The 17,820-nt window shown below is 37.4% G+C and overlaps 2 protein-coding genes across 3 annotated transcripts in view; one reads left to right on the forward strand and one right to left on the reverse strand.

Annotated features, from left to right (window-relative positions):
* The window catches only part of LOC109450317 (lysine-specific demethylase 4D), a 28,818-nt gene extending 23,589 nt beyond the window's left edge, over positions 1-5,229 (reverse strand). Inside the window, exons 1-2 of the mRNA XM_019737502.2 lie at positions 4,869-5,229; positions 3,182-3,275 (exon numbers count right to left, since the gene is read on the reverse strand). The gene's annotated coding sequence lies outside the window, so the exon portion shown is untranslated. The remainder of the gene's footprint in view (positions 1-3,181; positions 3,276-4,868) is intronic.
* Positions 5,230-5,317: 88 nt separating this feature from the next.
* CWC15 (CWC15 spliceosome associated protein homolog) lies at positions 5,318-15,968 on the forward strand. 2 transcript variants are annotated; one of them, XM_019737568.2, is made up of 7 exons: positions 5,318-5,448; positions 6,801-6,939; positions 7,522-7,634; positions 8,250-8,338; positions 9,653-9,766; positions 13,177-13,295; positions 15,104-15,968. In XM_019737568.2, exons 2-7 carry the CDS (start codon positions 6,809-6,811, stop codon positions 15,231-15,233), a joined length of 696 nt encoding a protein of 231 aa, XP_019593127.2. In that variant the 5' UTR covers positions 5,318-5,448; positions 6,801-6,808; the 3' UTR covers positions 15,234-15,968. The 2 variants fall into 2 exon arrangements, with proteins under 2 accessions (XP_019593127.2, XP_019593128.2); XM_019737569.2 differs by having other exon boundaries at positions 5,346-5,455.
* The last annotated feature ends 1,852 nt before the right edge of the window (positions 15,969-17,820 follow it).

The raw sequence follows: 17,820 nt of genomic DNA on the forward strand, positions 1-17,820 counted from the left end.
CGGAAAATAAGACCTACCCGGAAAATAAGCCCTAGCATGACTTTTCAGGATGACATCCCCTGAACATAAGCCCTAATGTGTCTTTTGGAGTAAAAATCAATATAAGACCCAGTCTTATTTTCCGGGAAACACAGTATGTAGTTAGTTGCATACATGTTCATGATGGTAGTATTTTCCTAGCGATTTTTGCGATGCAAGTAAATGCCCCTATTAATGTCCTTGTTAATGCTACTCTCCTTAAAAAATATCTTCGATAATATTACTATATAAAGTTTTTTGTTGTTGTTGTTGTTTAGAATTTGCCTGGTGTATCTTTTTCTATCCCTTTATTTTCTATATTCTAGTTGTTTAGGTTTAACTGTTTTTTAATGTTTGTTTTTAATTGTCAGAGTAATACTGGACTAGCCAGCTAGTGAGGTAGCCATGTGCTCCGAATAGGTAAGAGGTGGTTCAATTTTAATATTATCCAGTAATCTTGCCTGGACCATCAGCACATTTCATTTTGAGGCTCTCTCTAGGAAATCATCTCTCTAGGCCCCAGAATGTCTTCGTTTAAAATCCGGATTTTGTTGGTAGAAAGCAAGCTACCTTATTTTTCTATTCTTTTCACTTGTCAAAACAGATTAAAGCACCATCTTCTTATATTAGAAAATTGGTCATTTTCAAGTTAAATTTTAACACAGATGCCATTATTTATATTAATTTATTTTAAAATGTGATTTCTGCCTTATGCCCATTGGGTTTTTTTCCTCCGTTTTTTTTAGTAAAAGTCTCAAAGAAACATTTTCAAGCAAAATTTTCACATTTTGTGGACTGGTGAATAAGGGGACTTACTAGAACTGGGGATAATTAATTCAATTAAAGAAGAGGGAGGTTGGATTAAATTAGAATTGTGATTGGATTGGGGGTGGGGCGATTGAATTAGAATTTTGAGGGACATATATGCCTGATAATCACATGATTTTCCATTTAGAAATTCTTTCCTGAAAAATCATCTTTCTGGGTCTTGGTGTATGTTCATTTCAAATATGAATTTCAGACTAACAGAACGTAAATTACCTTTTTCTCCTTTAAAATATAAAACTATTAAGGCAATCCTTTTCACATCAAAATGTGATTCCCCCCGTTAAAACTCATTCATTCATTCATTCATTCATTCACTCATTTGTAAAACGTTTATGGGCGCCTGTTGGTGCCAGACATTGTTTTAGATATGGGGACTGCATCACTGGGCAAAACAAAGACTCCTCCCTTGTAGAATTTATATCCTGCAAGTGATAGGTAGAGAAAGAAATATAAACACAACTAGATTTATAGGATCATGGAAAATGATACGTGCTAAAGGAAAAGTAGAGCAGGATAAGCGAGATAAGGAGTGCAGGATGTTACAGGACAAAGGCGGAGGAGGGTTGCCAGCTATAAACAGGGCTGTCTTAATTGGTGACCTCATTTGAACAAAGACTTGAATAAGACAGGCAAGAGTGTTCTTGGCCAGGGAAATAGCTAATGCAGGGGCTATGCTCAAACACTAGGAAGGCTTGTAGCCTAGAGAGGCATGATCAAGAGAGGTCAACACGTTGAGGAGAGCCTTGTAAGTCACTGTGAGCACCTTTGACTTTGACTGTGAGGGAAGTGGAGTCAATGCCTCCCCACTGTCTGACTGGATCCCCTTTGCGCCCAATCCCATCTAACGGTATTATTGATTTTTAAAAATTGTTGCCAAGCTGATGCTATAATGTGATAATTGTTAGTTTGCTTTCATTTTCTTAATGGGGTGCTTGAGTCTTTCATGTTTATTATCTATTTGGAATTGCTTTTTCTGAATAGCCTGTTTACATTCGTTGCCCAATTTTTTTATTGGGCTATTTGTATTTTTTATATTATGTGTATTAATAGTGGTGGTAGTTGTAATCCTTCATATGTTAGATACATTACAGAATTCACCTGCTAATCTGGAGTTTATCTTTTACAAACCCTAGTTTATATAGTCTTAAATTTTCTTCTTAGATTTCTACAGTTACTTTTTTCCTTTGGGGTGTTTAATTCAACTGGACGTAGTGTTTGTGTAGGCTTTGAAGCTAGAATTCCTACATTATATCCTGCTATAAGAATAGTCAGTTTTGCTATCATAGTTATACAAAACATCCTTTTCACATTGAATTAAAAGACAACTGTGTCATGTTAAAACAAAGGAGCAATTTTTAAGGTTAATATGTACTACACCATATCCAAAAACTGGTAGGAATGAACTGAAAGGGATGGATTAATAGATTATGAGAGACAGGAAATATAGTAGGATGCCAGTCACTAAGCAGACAAGAGGGATTGGGACCCCGAGCATAAGGGAGAGGGTTTGGGTCACCTCACCTCTAACACATGGAAAGCTGAGGGCATGGGAAAAGTCAAAGGCAGCTTGGTAGGTCTGCTGGGGAGCAGATGAGGAATCCTTGTTTAAGAGCTTTTATTTTCCCTGGAAAGTTAGACGATTGTCCACTCTTGGGAAAGAGGATGAGGAAGGCCAAGAGGGTAGAAGAGGCATACAGATTTGAGGAAAGAGAGGAATGTGAGAAATCATATTATTTGCAGAATGAGAAAATAAACAATTAGGACAATATAAGAGGACTCGCAGGCAGAATTAAGGGCTCAACTAGATTTTTGTGGTAATAGGTTTAAGATGAGAATTCTTGGGAGGTAATAAATGATTTTTGCCAGCAAGCGTAGCTGAAAGGATGAATTTTAAATTTTTAGTAAACTTACTTTTCATTTCTTTTTCTAAGACTCTCAAATCATTTAACTCAAAAGCTTTATAGTTTCATTTTCTTGTTAGTACTTTACAATCACGTAAGTAAAAAAAAAAATTACTTTCTTTTTCTTCTTAATACTTTCAGAGAATTTAAGTCAAAACTTTTAATTTTGTGGACTGATTATATTGCATGTTGGTGTTAGTTATACCACTGCTGGTAAATTACAAGCGTGGTTATTTAACCGCGGATAATGATCAAAAGATTAGGCAGTGGGCCAGTAGTTAAGTGAATCAGGGTGATTGGCTCAGGGTTGATAAGGGCAGTTGGAACACAAAAATCAGGGGTATTTTCTATAATTGTGTCACCACCTTGTCATTGTTACTTCATTCCTCCACTTCATAGTGCATCAATCATTCATTCATTCAACAAATACTTACTCAGCACCTATTATGTGCCAGGCACTGTTCTATATGCAGAGGATACACCAGTGAACAAGAGAGACAAGGTTCCTGATTTTCTGGAACTTATGTTCTAATATAGGAAGATAGACAATAATAAAAATAATATTAATAATAATAATAGCTAACATTTATTTAGCAAGTACTGTTTGCTGAGACAGTTTTAAGCACTTTACAAATATTAATTCAACTAATCCTGATAATAACATTATGAAGTACAGTGTAGAATTTTCCCATTTTATACAAGGAAACTGAGGGCACAGAAAGGGAAAATAACTTGCCTAAAGGTGCACAGCTAGGAAAGGGCAGAACTGGAATTCAGAACCAAGCCTGTCAGGCTACAGGTTTCTTTCTCTTAAAGACTTTGCTATGCCACCTTTCAGACAATAAATAAGGCAATAAACAAATAATGAACAAATTCAGGTAGGTTTAGTATTATGAAAAAATAAAACAGGGTGATGTGACAATATTTCTGTGTTGGAGGGGTAGGGATGCAAACGTATATGTCAGGGAAAACTTCACTGAGGAGGTGACATTTGGACTGAGACTGGAAGGATGGAAATATAGTTATCTTGGAGCACAGGCAGCAGAGAAAAGCTAGTGTAAAGGAGACTTTCCTTGTTTGTGAAACAGAGATGTCCAGTTGGCTGTGCTAGAACTTAGTGTGTAAGAAAGTGACTGATTAGAAGTGAAGTCAGTGAGGTAGGCAGGAGGGGAGGCCTGATGGGTCCTCAGGCCACATTAAGAAATATGATTTTTATTCTAACTGTAATGGATTTTTATGCAGGACAGTAACACCATGTGATTCGTAATTTTAAAATATCACTCTCACTGCTACATGCAAAATTGAATGTAGGACAAAGGTGGAAGCAGGAAGATCCAACAGGAGGCAGTAACAATCCATGTGGAAAATGACGGTGGCTTGGACTGGGATATTGGCAGTAGAATGAAATTTAGGGTATATTTTGGAAGTTGAATTAGCAAGATTTGTAAAGGAACTGGATGTGAAGAGTGAAGAGAAAGGAATTTAAGTAGAAGATTTGGGTTTAAGTAATAGTATAATAGTGTCCTTTACTGAAATGTGTGAAACTTGGGTAATACCTTCAGTAAGAAAAATGAAGATTTACATCTTGAACTTTATGGAGAAAGGGAGTTTTTCTACTTTTTTTTTTCCATTTAAAAGTTTCAAAGAAAGAGTTCTGGGAAAACAATCATTTTAATGTTTAATTTTACAAGCTCTTTTACATTTTAAACTAAGTTGAAGGAGCTGCATTTTCATTTGTTTAACCATTTATTGAGGATCTACTATAGCCAAGTGATGAGATACCAAAATAAACTAAGCAAACAAGATCCCCGCCCCCAGAGTGTTTTTTTTTGGGGGGGCGGGGGGCGGAGGAGAGACGGAAGAACAATTAATGCTTTTTTTTTTTCCTATTCGTTGTCTTTCTAAAACTTCACCTGACGCATGAGTAGCCATCTTATAATAATTGCATCTCGTGCTCCTGGCAGTTGGGCCCACCGTTCTAAACGCTCAATTAATAAATGAATCTCTAATAGTGACATCTCCCCTCCCGCTAGAACTTAGCTTTTTTTAAAGTACAAATTTTCCCAAACAATACGAATACAACCTTTTCTTTGAAGACTAATATTTTTGCAGGAATGGTACCTTTATAAAGATCGTGGTTGCCCCCGTACATATTTGTTCTTTCTTCATATCCAATTAAATGAAAATACTAGTTTTTCCGTAGCCCAACTCTCTAGGCTTGTTGGGTCTAGATCAGGAGAAAAGGCAGCAGGAGCCGTTGGATTTAAACAGTTTGGTGTAATCCTTTTCTACGCTCTCTCTCGCTAGCCGGGGACGTGGTGTCGGCTACCCGGGGCTTTCCGTCCACGCAGTACCGGAATGAAGGAGTCTGGGAGGGGGTCGGGGAAGGAAAAGACGGAAGAGACATTAAGTAATTGGTTCTTGAAGGTATAAAATCATGTTTAGGGTCTGCTCTAAAGCACGGATTTCAAACGCCCGCCCCCTGGGCTGCTTCGGCCCCGCCCCTCGCTGTCGTCACGCCGACTTCCCCCTCGGTCTCTGAGGATTGGTCGAGGGCTCCGCCTCTGAAGGGCGGCGAAAGTGCGTGAGGTTCGCTTCCGGGTCTTCGGCATTGGCCCCTGGCGCAGAGGGTTCTGGGAGTCAGGAGTTGGAATGGTGTCTGAATGATCTTCGACGGCTGCTGCATCGGATCTCAGCCAACGTGAGCGGTGGGAAAAGAGCGGATTGTCTTCGTTATCCGACTGGGGCGGGAAAGGGCGGTTTGGGTCGGAGTCGCCGACGGAGGACCGAGCGCGGGCGGAGCAGGCCCGGGAGCTGGGGGGTGGTGGAGCTCAGCGCGTCTCCAGTCCCCGGGGACCCGGAGAGTGCAGCGCCGAGGCAACACTGCAGACCGCTTTAAGCAGGGTCTGGGCCTCGCATCTGTCGCGGGGTGGGGCAAGGTGAAGAGTCGGCGAGTTCCTGGTGACCTCCCGAAGGCGAACTCCCGGGTGGCAAGAGTGACAATTGTGCGGAGGGGGTGTGGGAGGCAGCGGCGCCCCCAGCGGCAGGAAACCCTGTTTCTCCTCCACTGGATACATCCTTGTACCTTTTTTGAACATCTAGAGACGTATACAACCAGTTAGTTACCCAAACTTCCTCCACGCACTTGGTTTTCTGACGCTTAACGGGATTTTAGTAGCTACATCTGCTGGGTGTGGTATTCTTTCGACTATTCAAAACCAAAAGTAACGTAAAGAACGAGTCTCTGATCTAATCACAATTCTTGGGGGGGGTGGTGAGATTCCTGTCTTTTGAGCATTCCTTAAGTTATAACCTACAAAAGGCCTGATTTTGTATTACGTTGGCTGCTGTAAGAGAAAGTTGGGTCAACAGAAGGCTGTTGGAGAATTCTTCCCATGTAACTGTCATTGAAGTTTAGCACACTTTTCTCCAGGACACTCAGTAATTGTAATTAAGGTATCTTTTTTGTGATTTTTAAAATATTCTTTTTGTTTTGGTAGTTACTAGCCTATTTTGTGTGAGGTTAAGTAGGTTGTTGCAAAAGTAATTGCGGTTTTTGCAATTTTTAACCTTTTAAACCGCAGTTACTTTTGCACCAACCTAATAGATAAAATGCGAACTTTAAGGAGTCTGGTGGAGTAAGGTTGAGTTGAGAATATTTAAGACTCAGTCATGGCAGTATTATATTTTACAAGAGTTTTGCCATGTCAAATCACATAATAATTCTATGACAAATATCCCCATTCCACAGATGAGAGAAACTTAAGCTTGGTGACTTGCCCAAGGCGACAGAACCAGAAGGAGAAGAGGAACACAAATTCAGATCTTCGTGACTAGAATTTTTGTACCAGATAGGGGCTTCCTAACAAGCCATATTCCTTGTACCCCCCTGAACCTCATTTTTTTTTTCCCCTTAGAACTTTTGTTTGAGGTTATTTAAGTAAGTTTTGGGGAATGAGCTGTGGAAATTATTTCACAATAATTGAATATTGATTAATACTTTCCAAATGAGATTTTGTCATATGGGAAGTAATGTGATATTTTTCTTCAAAGCGTAAAAGATGACAACAGCGGCTAGGCCAACTTTTGAACCTGCAAGAGGTGGAAGAGGAAAAGGAGAAGGTGATTTGAGCCAACTCTCAAAGCAATATTCAAGTAGAGACCTACCTTCTCACACAAAGATAAAATACAGGTAATGAAGACTTTCGTTCTTTTTGTGTTCACAAAGCAAAATCAAATCTGTTAAATAGCATGGTCATGAGATAGGAGCATGTTTAGCTTACGTTGCTTAAGTTATCTATTTTCATGGGAATAGAATGCAGTAGTGTATAACACTAAAATTATGCTCTATGATTGTAAAATACTAGCAGATATTCCTTAAGCAGAAATTCCTGTTTAACCAGGAATTTCTGTATGTAGATAGAGCAATAACTAATATATTAACTCAGAGGAACCATGCACTATTACTACTAATCAATATGAGATCAAAAGTATTACTGTAGCAGGACCTGAGTTAACATACTAACAAAAAAATAAAGACATTTTAATCAATCTGCAGCCTTACAGGGACATATATGATTTCAGTTTGGGCTTCTTGAAATATGGAAATATCATAAGGATGCCTGTTAATAACCTTCACATTAGGATTATAATTTTGTCCAGTTCCCTCTTTCATACTTGAGGGACTCGAGGACAAAGTTGCTTTTTGTGAATTATCTTCCATTGCTACATGCTGGAGTTGTTTTTTAACGTTTTTGTCCTGGTTTGTTTCTAGACAGACCACTCAGGATGCCCCTGAAGAGGTTCGGAACCGTGACTTCAGGCGAGAGTTGGAAGAGAGAGAGAGAGCTGCTGCAAGAGAAAAAAATAGAGATCGTCCAACCCGAGGTACAAACACTACCCCGACATTTGTCTCATAAAATTATGTTGACGGTAGTTTTTCTTTCATGGGGTAATTGGAATAGATTATGTATTTTCTTTTAAATATTGGTATGACCTGCAAAACTTTCTTAAATGATGAGAGGTGATAATGAGGTCAATTTCAGGTCCATCTTTTTATGATTCTATATTAGAAGGTAAAGGGTGATTGGGGCTATTTAGCAGCCATTGTTTCAGTTCAGATCAAGGAGTTATTGATTATTACAAGAGCCACACTTTTTGGAGCCCCGTGATTTCAGTCTATGAAATTTTCCCATTTTTGTCACTGACTATAGGAAGGCGTTTAGGGACATCAGTTATTAATATAATATCTTTTATATTTCCAGCATATGTAAACTATTCTCTAAATTCCCCTGAGAGAGGCTGCAGTTCCCATGTGAAAAATCAATACTTTCGTTAATTCTGTCAACAAATATTTACAAGGATTTATTTGCCAGGCACCATGGTTTTGATCCCTGTTATCATGATGGTTATAGTCTAAGCTCTTTGTGCCCACGTCCGTAAAATGTTTTAAGAAGTACAGTATTTGTTTCAGTAAGCTAAGTGGTGTTTGTTTTTCTCCAGAACATACAACCTCCTCTTCCGTGTCAAAGAAGCCTCGGTTAGACCAGATTCCCGCTGCCAACCTCGATGCAGATGACCCGCTAACAGACGTATGTTTTGTTAACTCCTTTTGTCTCCATGTAGTAATTTATTTATAGCGTGTTTTCTGAAATATTACTTTATTTTGGCTTTCATTGCCCTGTATTTATTTTTACTTAACTGTTATTTAAATATAGCCCTGATTTCAATGCTAAACTTTTATCATTGATTTTAAAACAAAAAGTGTTATTATGTGGTTAATCAAACTTCAAGAACAAGTTTGATCTCTGGAGACCCAAATACGGAAGTGGTCTATTAAAGAATATGCTTCTTTAAGAAATAATTCTCTATGTTAAATCACAAAGATTGGGCTACCATGTTGTAGACCTCCAGAGAGCACTCCATAGACTGGGCTGTCTATGAGTAGCACCTCCTAGAGTTGAACCCAGGGGCCTTTCCACATTAGATACCAGTAATGCCCCTCCAGATGTGCAGTGCACTTAATGGTTCTCTCTGTGCTTAGGGAGGAAAGTGATGGAACTGGAACATTTTTAAGGATTAGCACTTCAATTAACATTAAAATTTAATGGGACCCATAGTCTATAATTAATTTGCATTTTTCTACATACAGTGAGAAAAATCTGAGTGCCCTTTCATGAGTAGCGTCTAATTAAGTACCTACGGGGGGTGCCAAAAAGTATACACATGACTTGTGTTCATTTTTTGTTATCGTTGAGTATTACAATTTTAATACAGTTTTATCCTCTCTTAAAATGTGTATACATTTTTTTGGCACCCTGTATATATCGGCAATTAATTCTAGAGTTGACAGATTGAATTAAATAATTCACTAGTTAAATATAGGGAACTCAATTTTAAGACACTTAATGAAATTAGTTTGAAATAAGTTTCATTTGAAATTAGTTTTTTTCTGAAACTTTAGCACCCTTTTTGTACTTTTGATCATCCTTCCTACCTTAAGGTTGTTTCGAGCTATATATTATAAAATTATTTTTGATTCTCAGGGTAATACATACATACTGTGTATCAGTGTGAAGTGTTCCTTTTCTGGTTTTAGAAATATTTTCGTATGTAAATTCCCTTTTGACCATGTAAATTTGAAAGGTACTTTATTTATTATACTATTTGCTATTATCTCTAAAACACATCAGGGGTTGACATTTTAGTATGTATTCATAAGCTTTTATGTGAAGTTTTATTTTTTGGTTGGTTGTTGATTTCAATCATATTTAGGTGCATTCATCCTTCCCATTAGGAAAATTAGTCCTGCATCGAAGATTTGATAAGTGCAGTTTTTTTTGGATAAAAATGAATAATGTGCATTTTCTCCCTCAATCTCCTGGACCATCACCATTCTTTTTTAGGAGGAAGATGAAGATGAAGATTTTGAAGAGGAGAGTGATGATGACGATACTGCAGCTCTTCTTGCAGAACTGGAAAAAATTAAAAAAGAAAGAGCTGAAGAGCAAGCCAGGAAGGTAAAATCAAAATTGAAGTGTTAAATATTTACATCTTACATAACTAAAGTGGAAATATTTTTCAATTCAAATTGTATATTAGAAATCATTCTTGCCATGTCTAGATATTACAGCAGCTGTAGATCTATAAATGCGATAATTTTTGTGACATCCTAAGTCTCTTGGTTATGTTAGAAATTCTTTCCAAATAGTTCACACATGCTTAATAATACTCATCAAATTGCTCTTCATTCACTTGTTTGATCATTTGTTCAATAGATATTTAGTCTATCAAGAATCAAAGATGATTAAGATACAGTCGTGGCATACAAAGAACCCATGGATGTAATGAGGCCATCCTCATCTCTCCTTGTTTCCTGCCTCAGCCTTCTTTCCAGGAACTTGTCTGTCAATAGGCAGTCTGTCAGTTGATTTCATATAACCTAGGGTAGTTTACCTAACTTCTCTTAGTCCCCACAGTTTGTCAGTTTACACAATGGAAGAAAAGAATGTCTAATGCAAAGGTAGTTATAAGGATTTAATAGGATCCATAGTACATACCTTAAACCTTTAAAGTAATGAAAATGAAAGATGAAACTGAAAAGCAAGAACAGGTCAGAGCTTTAGAGGTTTTTAAACCAATGCTAAAGGAGTGGACTATGTTCTGAACCATACGAGGAGCTAGTCAGTTTCAGCAGGAGATTCGTAAGATTGGATATGCATTTTAGAAAGATTACTCTGGCAGAAGTATGGAGGGTAGATTGGAAAGAACTGATTTAGGAGGCTGTTCTAGTAATCCTCACATGCAGTTATGAGAATCATGTTTGTCAGAAGGGTCAGGGAAGAATTCAGCAAAGAGGTCAAATTTGGGATAGGCTTTGAAGACTGCTAGAATTCAGATTGGAAGAAGAAAAATATTTTAAAATACAATTCTCATCAAAGTTTGGCATAGGGTAGAATAACTTCTATAATAGCTTGTAATTTTTATGTCTAGAAATCCAAGTATAAGAACATTCCTAATATCACTTGCACACCACTAGAGGGCAGTTCTATTCTGAATTTTTGGCTTGTCTAACAGCTCTGAATACATAAAGAAATGAGCAATTTAAATACATTGGTTAACCCTTAGGGAAGATAAGCATTTTAGACAAGAAATCTTGTAATTTTTTGAGTTTCATCTGATCTTTGTACAAAAATGTGTTGGTGTTTCTTGGGGTTGAATGACAATTTTATTTCTTTTGTCCCTGTTTCCCGATTTGGCATTCTAGTGGCTGATTTTTGAGGTGTCCCAAAGTAACAATTTCAGACCAGTCAGCCTATGTCAGGGGCTGGGAAACTTTCTGTAAAGGGCTACATAGTAAATATTTTAGTTTTGCGGGCCACGCAGACTCTGCTTGTTGTAGCACAAGCAGCCATAGACAATGCATAAATAAATGAATGTGACTATCTTCCAGTGAAATTTTATTTACAAAAACGGAGTGGTTTGGATTTGACCCACAGGCTGTTAAACCTTTTGCCTGTATTCATGAAGCATAATGTGCCTGATAACTTGAATATGAAAAGAATTGGTACCTTTTTTTCCAGAGCTGTGTGTAGCAACCAACCAGTGACTCTAAAGGAAATAATATTCCAAACATAGAATGGCCAGGACCTTACTACATTCACACGCATTATTAATTATAAGTTTGGATACATTTTATGCTTGAGCTTCTAGTTTTCTAACATCTCAGAGAAATGTCTTTTTACTTACAGCATCAATATAATTTGTTAAAAATAATTAGTTTTTAGAAAGCTATTCTTTTTTTTTTTTTTTTTTTTTTTTGAGATTTTTATTGGGGAAGGGGAATGGGACTTTATTCTTTATTGGGGAACAGTGTTTACTTCCAGGCCTTTTTTCCAAGTCAAGTTGTTGTCCTTTCAATCTTAGTTGTGGAGGGCGCAGTTCAGCTCCAGGTCCAGTTGCCATTTTCTAGTTGCAGGGGGCGCAGCCCACCATCCCTTGCGGGAGTTGAGGAATCGAACTGGCAACGTTGTGGTTGAGAGGATGCTCTCCAACCAACTGAGCCATCCGGGAGCTCAGCGGCAGCTCAGCTCAAGGTGCCGTGTTCAATTTTAGTTGCAGGGGGCACTGCCCACCATCCCTTGCGGGACTCAAGTTGTTGAACCAGCAACCTTGTGGTTGAGAGCCCACTGGCCCATGTGGGAATCGAACCAGCAGCCTTCAGAGTTAGGAGCACGGAGTTCTAACCGCCTGAGCCACCGGGCCGGCCCCGAAAGCTATCTGTTCTTAATGTATGATGGTTGTTCCTAACTCTGTTTAAGATCTGAGCAGTGACTTAAAAGAATTCTCCCCTCCCCCACCCGGAGAATTGTATCTTCTCATCTCCCAGTTATTTGGCATCATAAAAATGAAATCTATTGTTTACATTTGGATATTAAAGTGAAGTTATCATTAACCTGCATAGAAAATCAGGTTATTTTTCCAACTGGTTTAACAGGTTTATTTTAAATGGACTCCCAGAAAGTCTCTTTTTCCTTGATCTATTAAATCATCAATTTTGGTTATCCCCAAAATACAGCAAAGTGAGATTTATCTTGGTATAAGATAGCTTCGAATCAGGTAGATCTAGAAGCTATGGTTAAGGATTTTAGATACTTTGTATTCCTAGTTCTAAGAATGAAACTAAAGAGGATTTGAATTTAAAGAGGTTAATGCTAAAATAAAAGTGGAGAAAAACAAGCTTGTAACTGAAAAGGTATGAGAGGTATAAAAATAGAAAGTCAATAATAATAAATCATAAGAACAAAATGTATAAACCTCAGGTAAATTAGTAGAAATGCATGTTAACTGAATATATGCACACTGACACATTTTAGTAGTTTGTCTTATTTTAGGAAATACTTCTTTGTTACTAAAAACTTGTCCCAATCCTAGAGATACAAGTTTACCTTGTTAGTCAATTCAAAATAAAGTGATTTTTAATCACAGTTATGTATAGCCCTTCTTTAAAAGTTGAAGTAATTGCTTTACTAAACGTGTCTTTGATGTTTAATATGTTCTTAAATTATTAGAATATGTTTATTGGTTTACTTTCTCAAAATAAGCATATGTTTATTGGTTTACTTTCTCAAAATAAGCAATTAATTTTGTAAGTACTTCAAGAAAGAAAATAGATTTAAATGTGTGTCTTAAGAATTACAGAGTCAGAAGAAACTAATGAATGTGTAAATGGCAAGCCATGAAATATTTATAATAAAAGTGCCAAATTTATTTTGCTAGGTGAGACTTTTCTGGTATGTCTTTAAAACAAACAAAAAACAACACTACGTTGGTTGTTATCCCTAATAATCTTTTTAAAATATGAGCTGTAGAAGAAGATTGATCCTGGAGTTAATATAAGTAAATATGAATCTTCCCTTGTCATTAACAGGAACAAGAACAAAAAGCTGAAGAAGAAAGGATTCGTATGGAAAACATTCTGAGTGGAAACCCTCTCCTTAATCTCACTGGCCCATCCCAGCCTCAGGCCAACTTCAAAGTTAAAAGAAGGTACTATACAATAATGGGCTGGAAATACATACACACAGGTTATGAGTTTTATAGCAAACTATATTATGTAAAGTTTCTGAAATACCACTGCACGGCTACTGTATCAGATTTTGGAATAATGGAAGGAGAATGAAAGAAAATAATTTATTTTCAATAGATATTTACAAAACCAGATCACCTAGGGAATGAGTATAGTCAGAGAGGAGAAGTCAGAGGACTGAGCCTGGGATAATGTTTAGAGGTTGGGTAGATGATTAGCTATCAATACCTGGAACAGTGCCCGGTATGTACTAGATATTCAGTAAATATGGATCGAGTGAATTTTGAATGAAAAAAAACTAGGCTGAGAAGTGAGTGAGAAGTCACTAGCAGCCAGTGAGGAAGGAGGAGAACCAAAAGAGATTGGTGGGTGTCTTGGAAGCCAAGCACACACAGCTTGCTTTCAGGAGGAGGGGAGTGATTATCTAGATTAAATGTTGATGACAAGACAAGTAAAATGAGTACTGTGAAGTGGCTGTTGGATATAGCAACGTAGGAGAGCAGTTTTGGTGTTGAGATGGAGGGATTAAAAGCCTTTCGGGAGTGAGTTGAGAAAGTGGATAGAGGAAAAAAGCTACATTGATTATATTAATACCAAACTGTATAGTTTGTTCTTTTGCCTTGTTTGGATGCAGATGGAATTGTTTGGAGATTGGAACATGTGTTAAGAGGCAGGTCACATTTGACCCAGCTGTGCTCAGCTTTTCAAGTGTCTGTGTCATGCAGCAATGACTTGGCTAACACTTTTCCAAATATGTGCACGTTCTTTGCTTATTTTCCATGTGCAGTTTCCTCTGACATGCAGACATGCACACACAAACGTATTCTTACATAGGCTTTCATTTTATATCTATTTGTGAATATATATATTGCATGTACGGTTTTGTCTTTTACATGCTAGATGATATTTTGAAATTATACTCTTTATTATCTATAAAATATGTATTTTATAGCCCATCCATGAGTATTTTTTTTATGCTTGTACAAGATGAAATCCAACCGGAAGAATCCAACCAGAGTTCTGCCAAAGCTCTTCAGCCGCTGTTTCTTTGTTAATGTAGATGTGTGCCAATATGAGACTTAATTGTTAGACCCTAGTAATTTCTTCTACTTTTGTTATCCTAAAATCTAATTACAGTGGATGACTACTAAATGTTAACTGCTGAAAGAGCATATAAATAAAATCCTTAAAACAACCTAATCTGAACTGCAGTAAGTTGTTCAGTTCACCATCTAGAGCTGTCTGTACTAATCGGGGTAGTACCACGTGCTGCCTGTCTTTGTTTTCGACCTGAACACATTCAGTGTTTATGTAATTAAAATGTATGTATTTCTGTGTTTAACTCAAAGCTTCTTATAGTGGAGAAGTAATAAGAATGTTTTATATGTTCTAAATAGGAATTGCTCCTTCTGCTATTATAAAGCAAGCTTACAACCTGTTCAGAATTACTTTATTATTTTGTGTGTAATTGCTGCATCCAATGATGTACCCTGTTTCCCTGAAAATAAGACCTAGCCGGACAATCAGCTATAATGCGTCTTTTGGAGCAAAAATTAATATAAGACCCGGTCTTATTTTACTGTAAGACCGGGTCTTATATTAATTTTTGCTCCAAAGGACGTATTGGAGGTGATTGGCTAGGTCTTATTTTCGGAGAAACACGGTATGTGCTGGCATCTTTTTGTGTAGTGACTAATTTTGCAGTTCACACAGTGTTGTCTCCTGATTCACGCATGATAAATAAGAGTATTCTTTTCTTTTCCTTCAGGTGGGATGATGATGTCGTTTTCAAGAACTGTGCAAAAGGTGTAGATGATCAGAAGAAAGACAAAAGATTTGTAAATGATACGCTGCGATCTGAATTTCACAAAAAGTTCATGGAGAAATATATTAAGTAGTACAGTTTTATGTGCTTAAAGACTAAAATGTAAATGATCATTTTGGTTAGTTTGGTTTTTTTTCTCCCCCTGCCTAAATTGTGTATAGTCTCCCCTAATTTTAAGTTCCAAAATATCTTTTCCTTTATTGATACCTTATTTGATAAGGACTTGGGGATTGGTTTAACCCAGTTTCCATCTCTGTTTCTGGTCACATTTTTTTTAATATGTGAAAGGGACTCTTCATGTAATAGATATTTTTAATAATCTAAATAAATCTGTGTCCCCAACTTTTTTGTTGAAATGTATGCAGCTTATAAAACATTGTATATTTTCTTTTGTGTATTGTATTTCTTTGTGCATCAGCTTTTTCTCCTTATTTCTCTAACATTGATTTAAGGTCAGTTAACTCATGATATCTGTGTGTTTTTTTTAGTATGATGAAAGCTTCAGGGGTTCCATTTTGGACCACATGTTTTATAAAAGAGTGCCATCAATCAGGAAGCGCCCCGATTGTGTGTCTGAGGGAGCATGGGGTATCCCTTACTTCTGCAGGTGCTCCTTTCTTTTCTGTTGGCCCAAGAGAAGAGCTCCTGAAGCGTGCCTAGGAAGCATGTGGCGCTCACCTGTGTTCTGGATGCTCAACTGCCATGTTTCTGTTGAATGAGATAGAGTTTGCACACTGACACATTAGATGCAAAGCCTAGGAAAGTTTAACACCAAGTAATACATGAAATAAAACCTTTGGAAATAGAATTTTGCTTGTTTGTTTATCTTGGAGCATATATATGTGGTAAGTGGGAGTCTCTACACAGCTGAGAAATGCGTTTTCCTAAACCTGGGCTCTTACGTTAAGGGTATCACTTTGATAGAAAGTTTGGGACCAAAAATTGAGCCTTCTACAGATAGAGACCCATTCGAAGTCCTTATTCACTACTCACTCCCGCATTTCACAGTGGAATCCTAGACACAGGTTGTATGTAGCCTGAGTCAGGAGGAGCTGGGAATGGAGCCCAGGTCTCAACTCCATGTTCATGCTCTGTACTTTATTTCCTAACAGCTATTGACACAGAATTTTGAATACTTTGACTAGTGGGGTTTTTGTTTGTTTTTTTAAGGGCACAGATCACACAACCTTGGTGTTACCAGCACCACACTAACCAGCTGAGCTAACCAGCCACCCCGACTAGTGTTAGTTTTTCAATATTAAAATATTTGTATCTCCAACTTTAGAATTATAAGGTGCGTTTACATTCATTTTCAATTTTCTTCATAGCAACAGTTACATAGGAAATACTAGGTTATTCAAAGTTAATGAAAATGAAATTCAGGCTGGATAAAGGTTAATATGTAATAGGACATGTATGAGTGCCTTAGAATTACATGAAAATGTGCTTACAGATGTGAGCGGCATTACATTTCCAAAACTGGTTTTGGGGCTTAGTAAATTTTGAGGAAAAGCGGCAGCATTTCACTATATAAACTCTTTACATCTGGAAGGCATATAACGGGTCTGATTTAGGTGCACCATTACTCCAAGATCAAATTCACTATTTGAGCTTGACAGGTTCAGGAAGAATCAGAGTGAGGCTAATTTCAGTGATTTCTTTCTCCCTTTCCTGAATATTTTCCAATGTAAAACAACATTGTATAACTGGTCAGAGATCCAGGATACACATCAATGTCAGTTTCAGCTCTCAGATTTGCAGAGCAGATAACGTAACAGCCTTCTTCGCTAAAATGTCTTGCTTCTTCAGTGCCAGACATCTTGCATTGACTCGATTGAGGAATCAATCAAGGATCCAACCTGAGTAAGAGCCAGGGCTTTGAACCCAGAAGAACCTAAATGTGACACCCAGCTCTGTCACTTTGGGCTTTACTAAAGCAACTGCATGTTCACCAAGTGTGCTTGTAGAGCAGCCATTTAATTGACACCACTGTGCCCTGTAACGTAGGCATTCTTCTCTGTTTCATAGAGAAGGAAACAAGTTTGTAAGAGACAAGCAGTCATAAATCTTGAAGGGGATAGGGCTGGATTCAAACATGAAGCTGTATTTTAAAGCCCATCCTCTTAGCTAATGTGCTTGACTAGTGTGTTAATGAGCCCATCTGACTTTCTCACCTATGAATAATAATGAGACAATTGTAAGGGAGTTTGGTGGCAATTAATAAATACAAGGTCTGGCAGGCACATAGTAGGGATTTCACACATGTTCTCTCTACCTGCTTCTACCAGCACAGAGCAGGGGCTGGCTAAAAGTTTGAAAGCCTGTTTTGTTTTACCATAAAGGTGCGGTTTTTAAGAGTTTCTCTAGCTCCTCAGACATTAGGTTGGGCAATTGGTATGTATGGCCCGACAAGGATGCTTTTGCTTGGTTGCTAGGATTAGAAACCCAGTAACAGAAATCAAATGAAACAGAGGTTCATCTTAATACTTCAAAGGCACCTCCTATATAATTTTACTAACCAATGTCACCCCAATAAATTTAAAAATTTTTTAAAAAGCAAACACAAGGGAAGATGAATATTACATCAGAATTCAATGGAGTGAAAACAAAAACAAAATCAATGAAAAAAAGATACCTGTCATGTGCATATGCCATGTTAT

The sequence above is a fragment of the Rhinolophus sinicus genome, linkage group LG06 (genome assembly GCF_036562045.2).
Source record: "Rhinolophus sinicus isolate RSC01 linkage group LG06, ASM3656204v1, whole genome shotgun sequence".
Taxonomy (NCBI): Eukaryota; Metazoa; Chordata; class Mammalia; order Chiroptera; family Rhinolophidae; genus Rhinolophus; species Rhinolophus sinicus.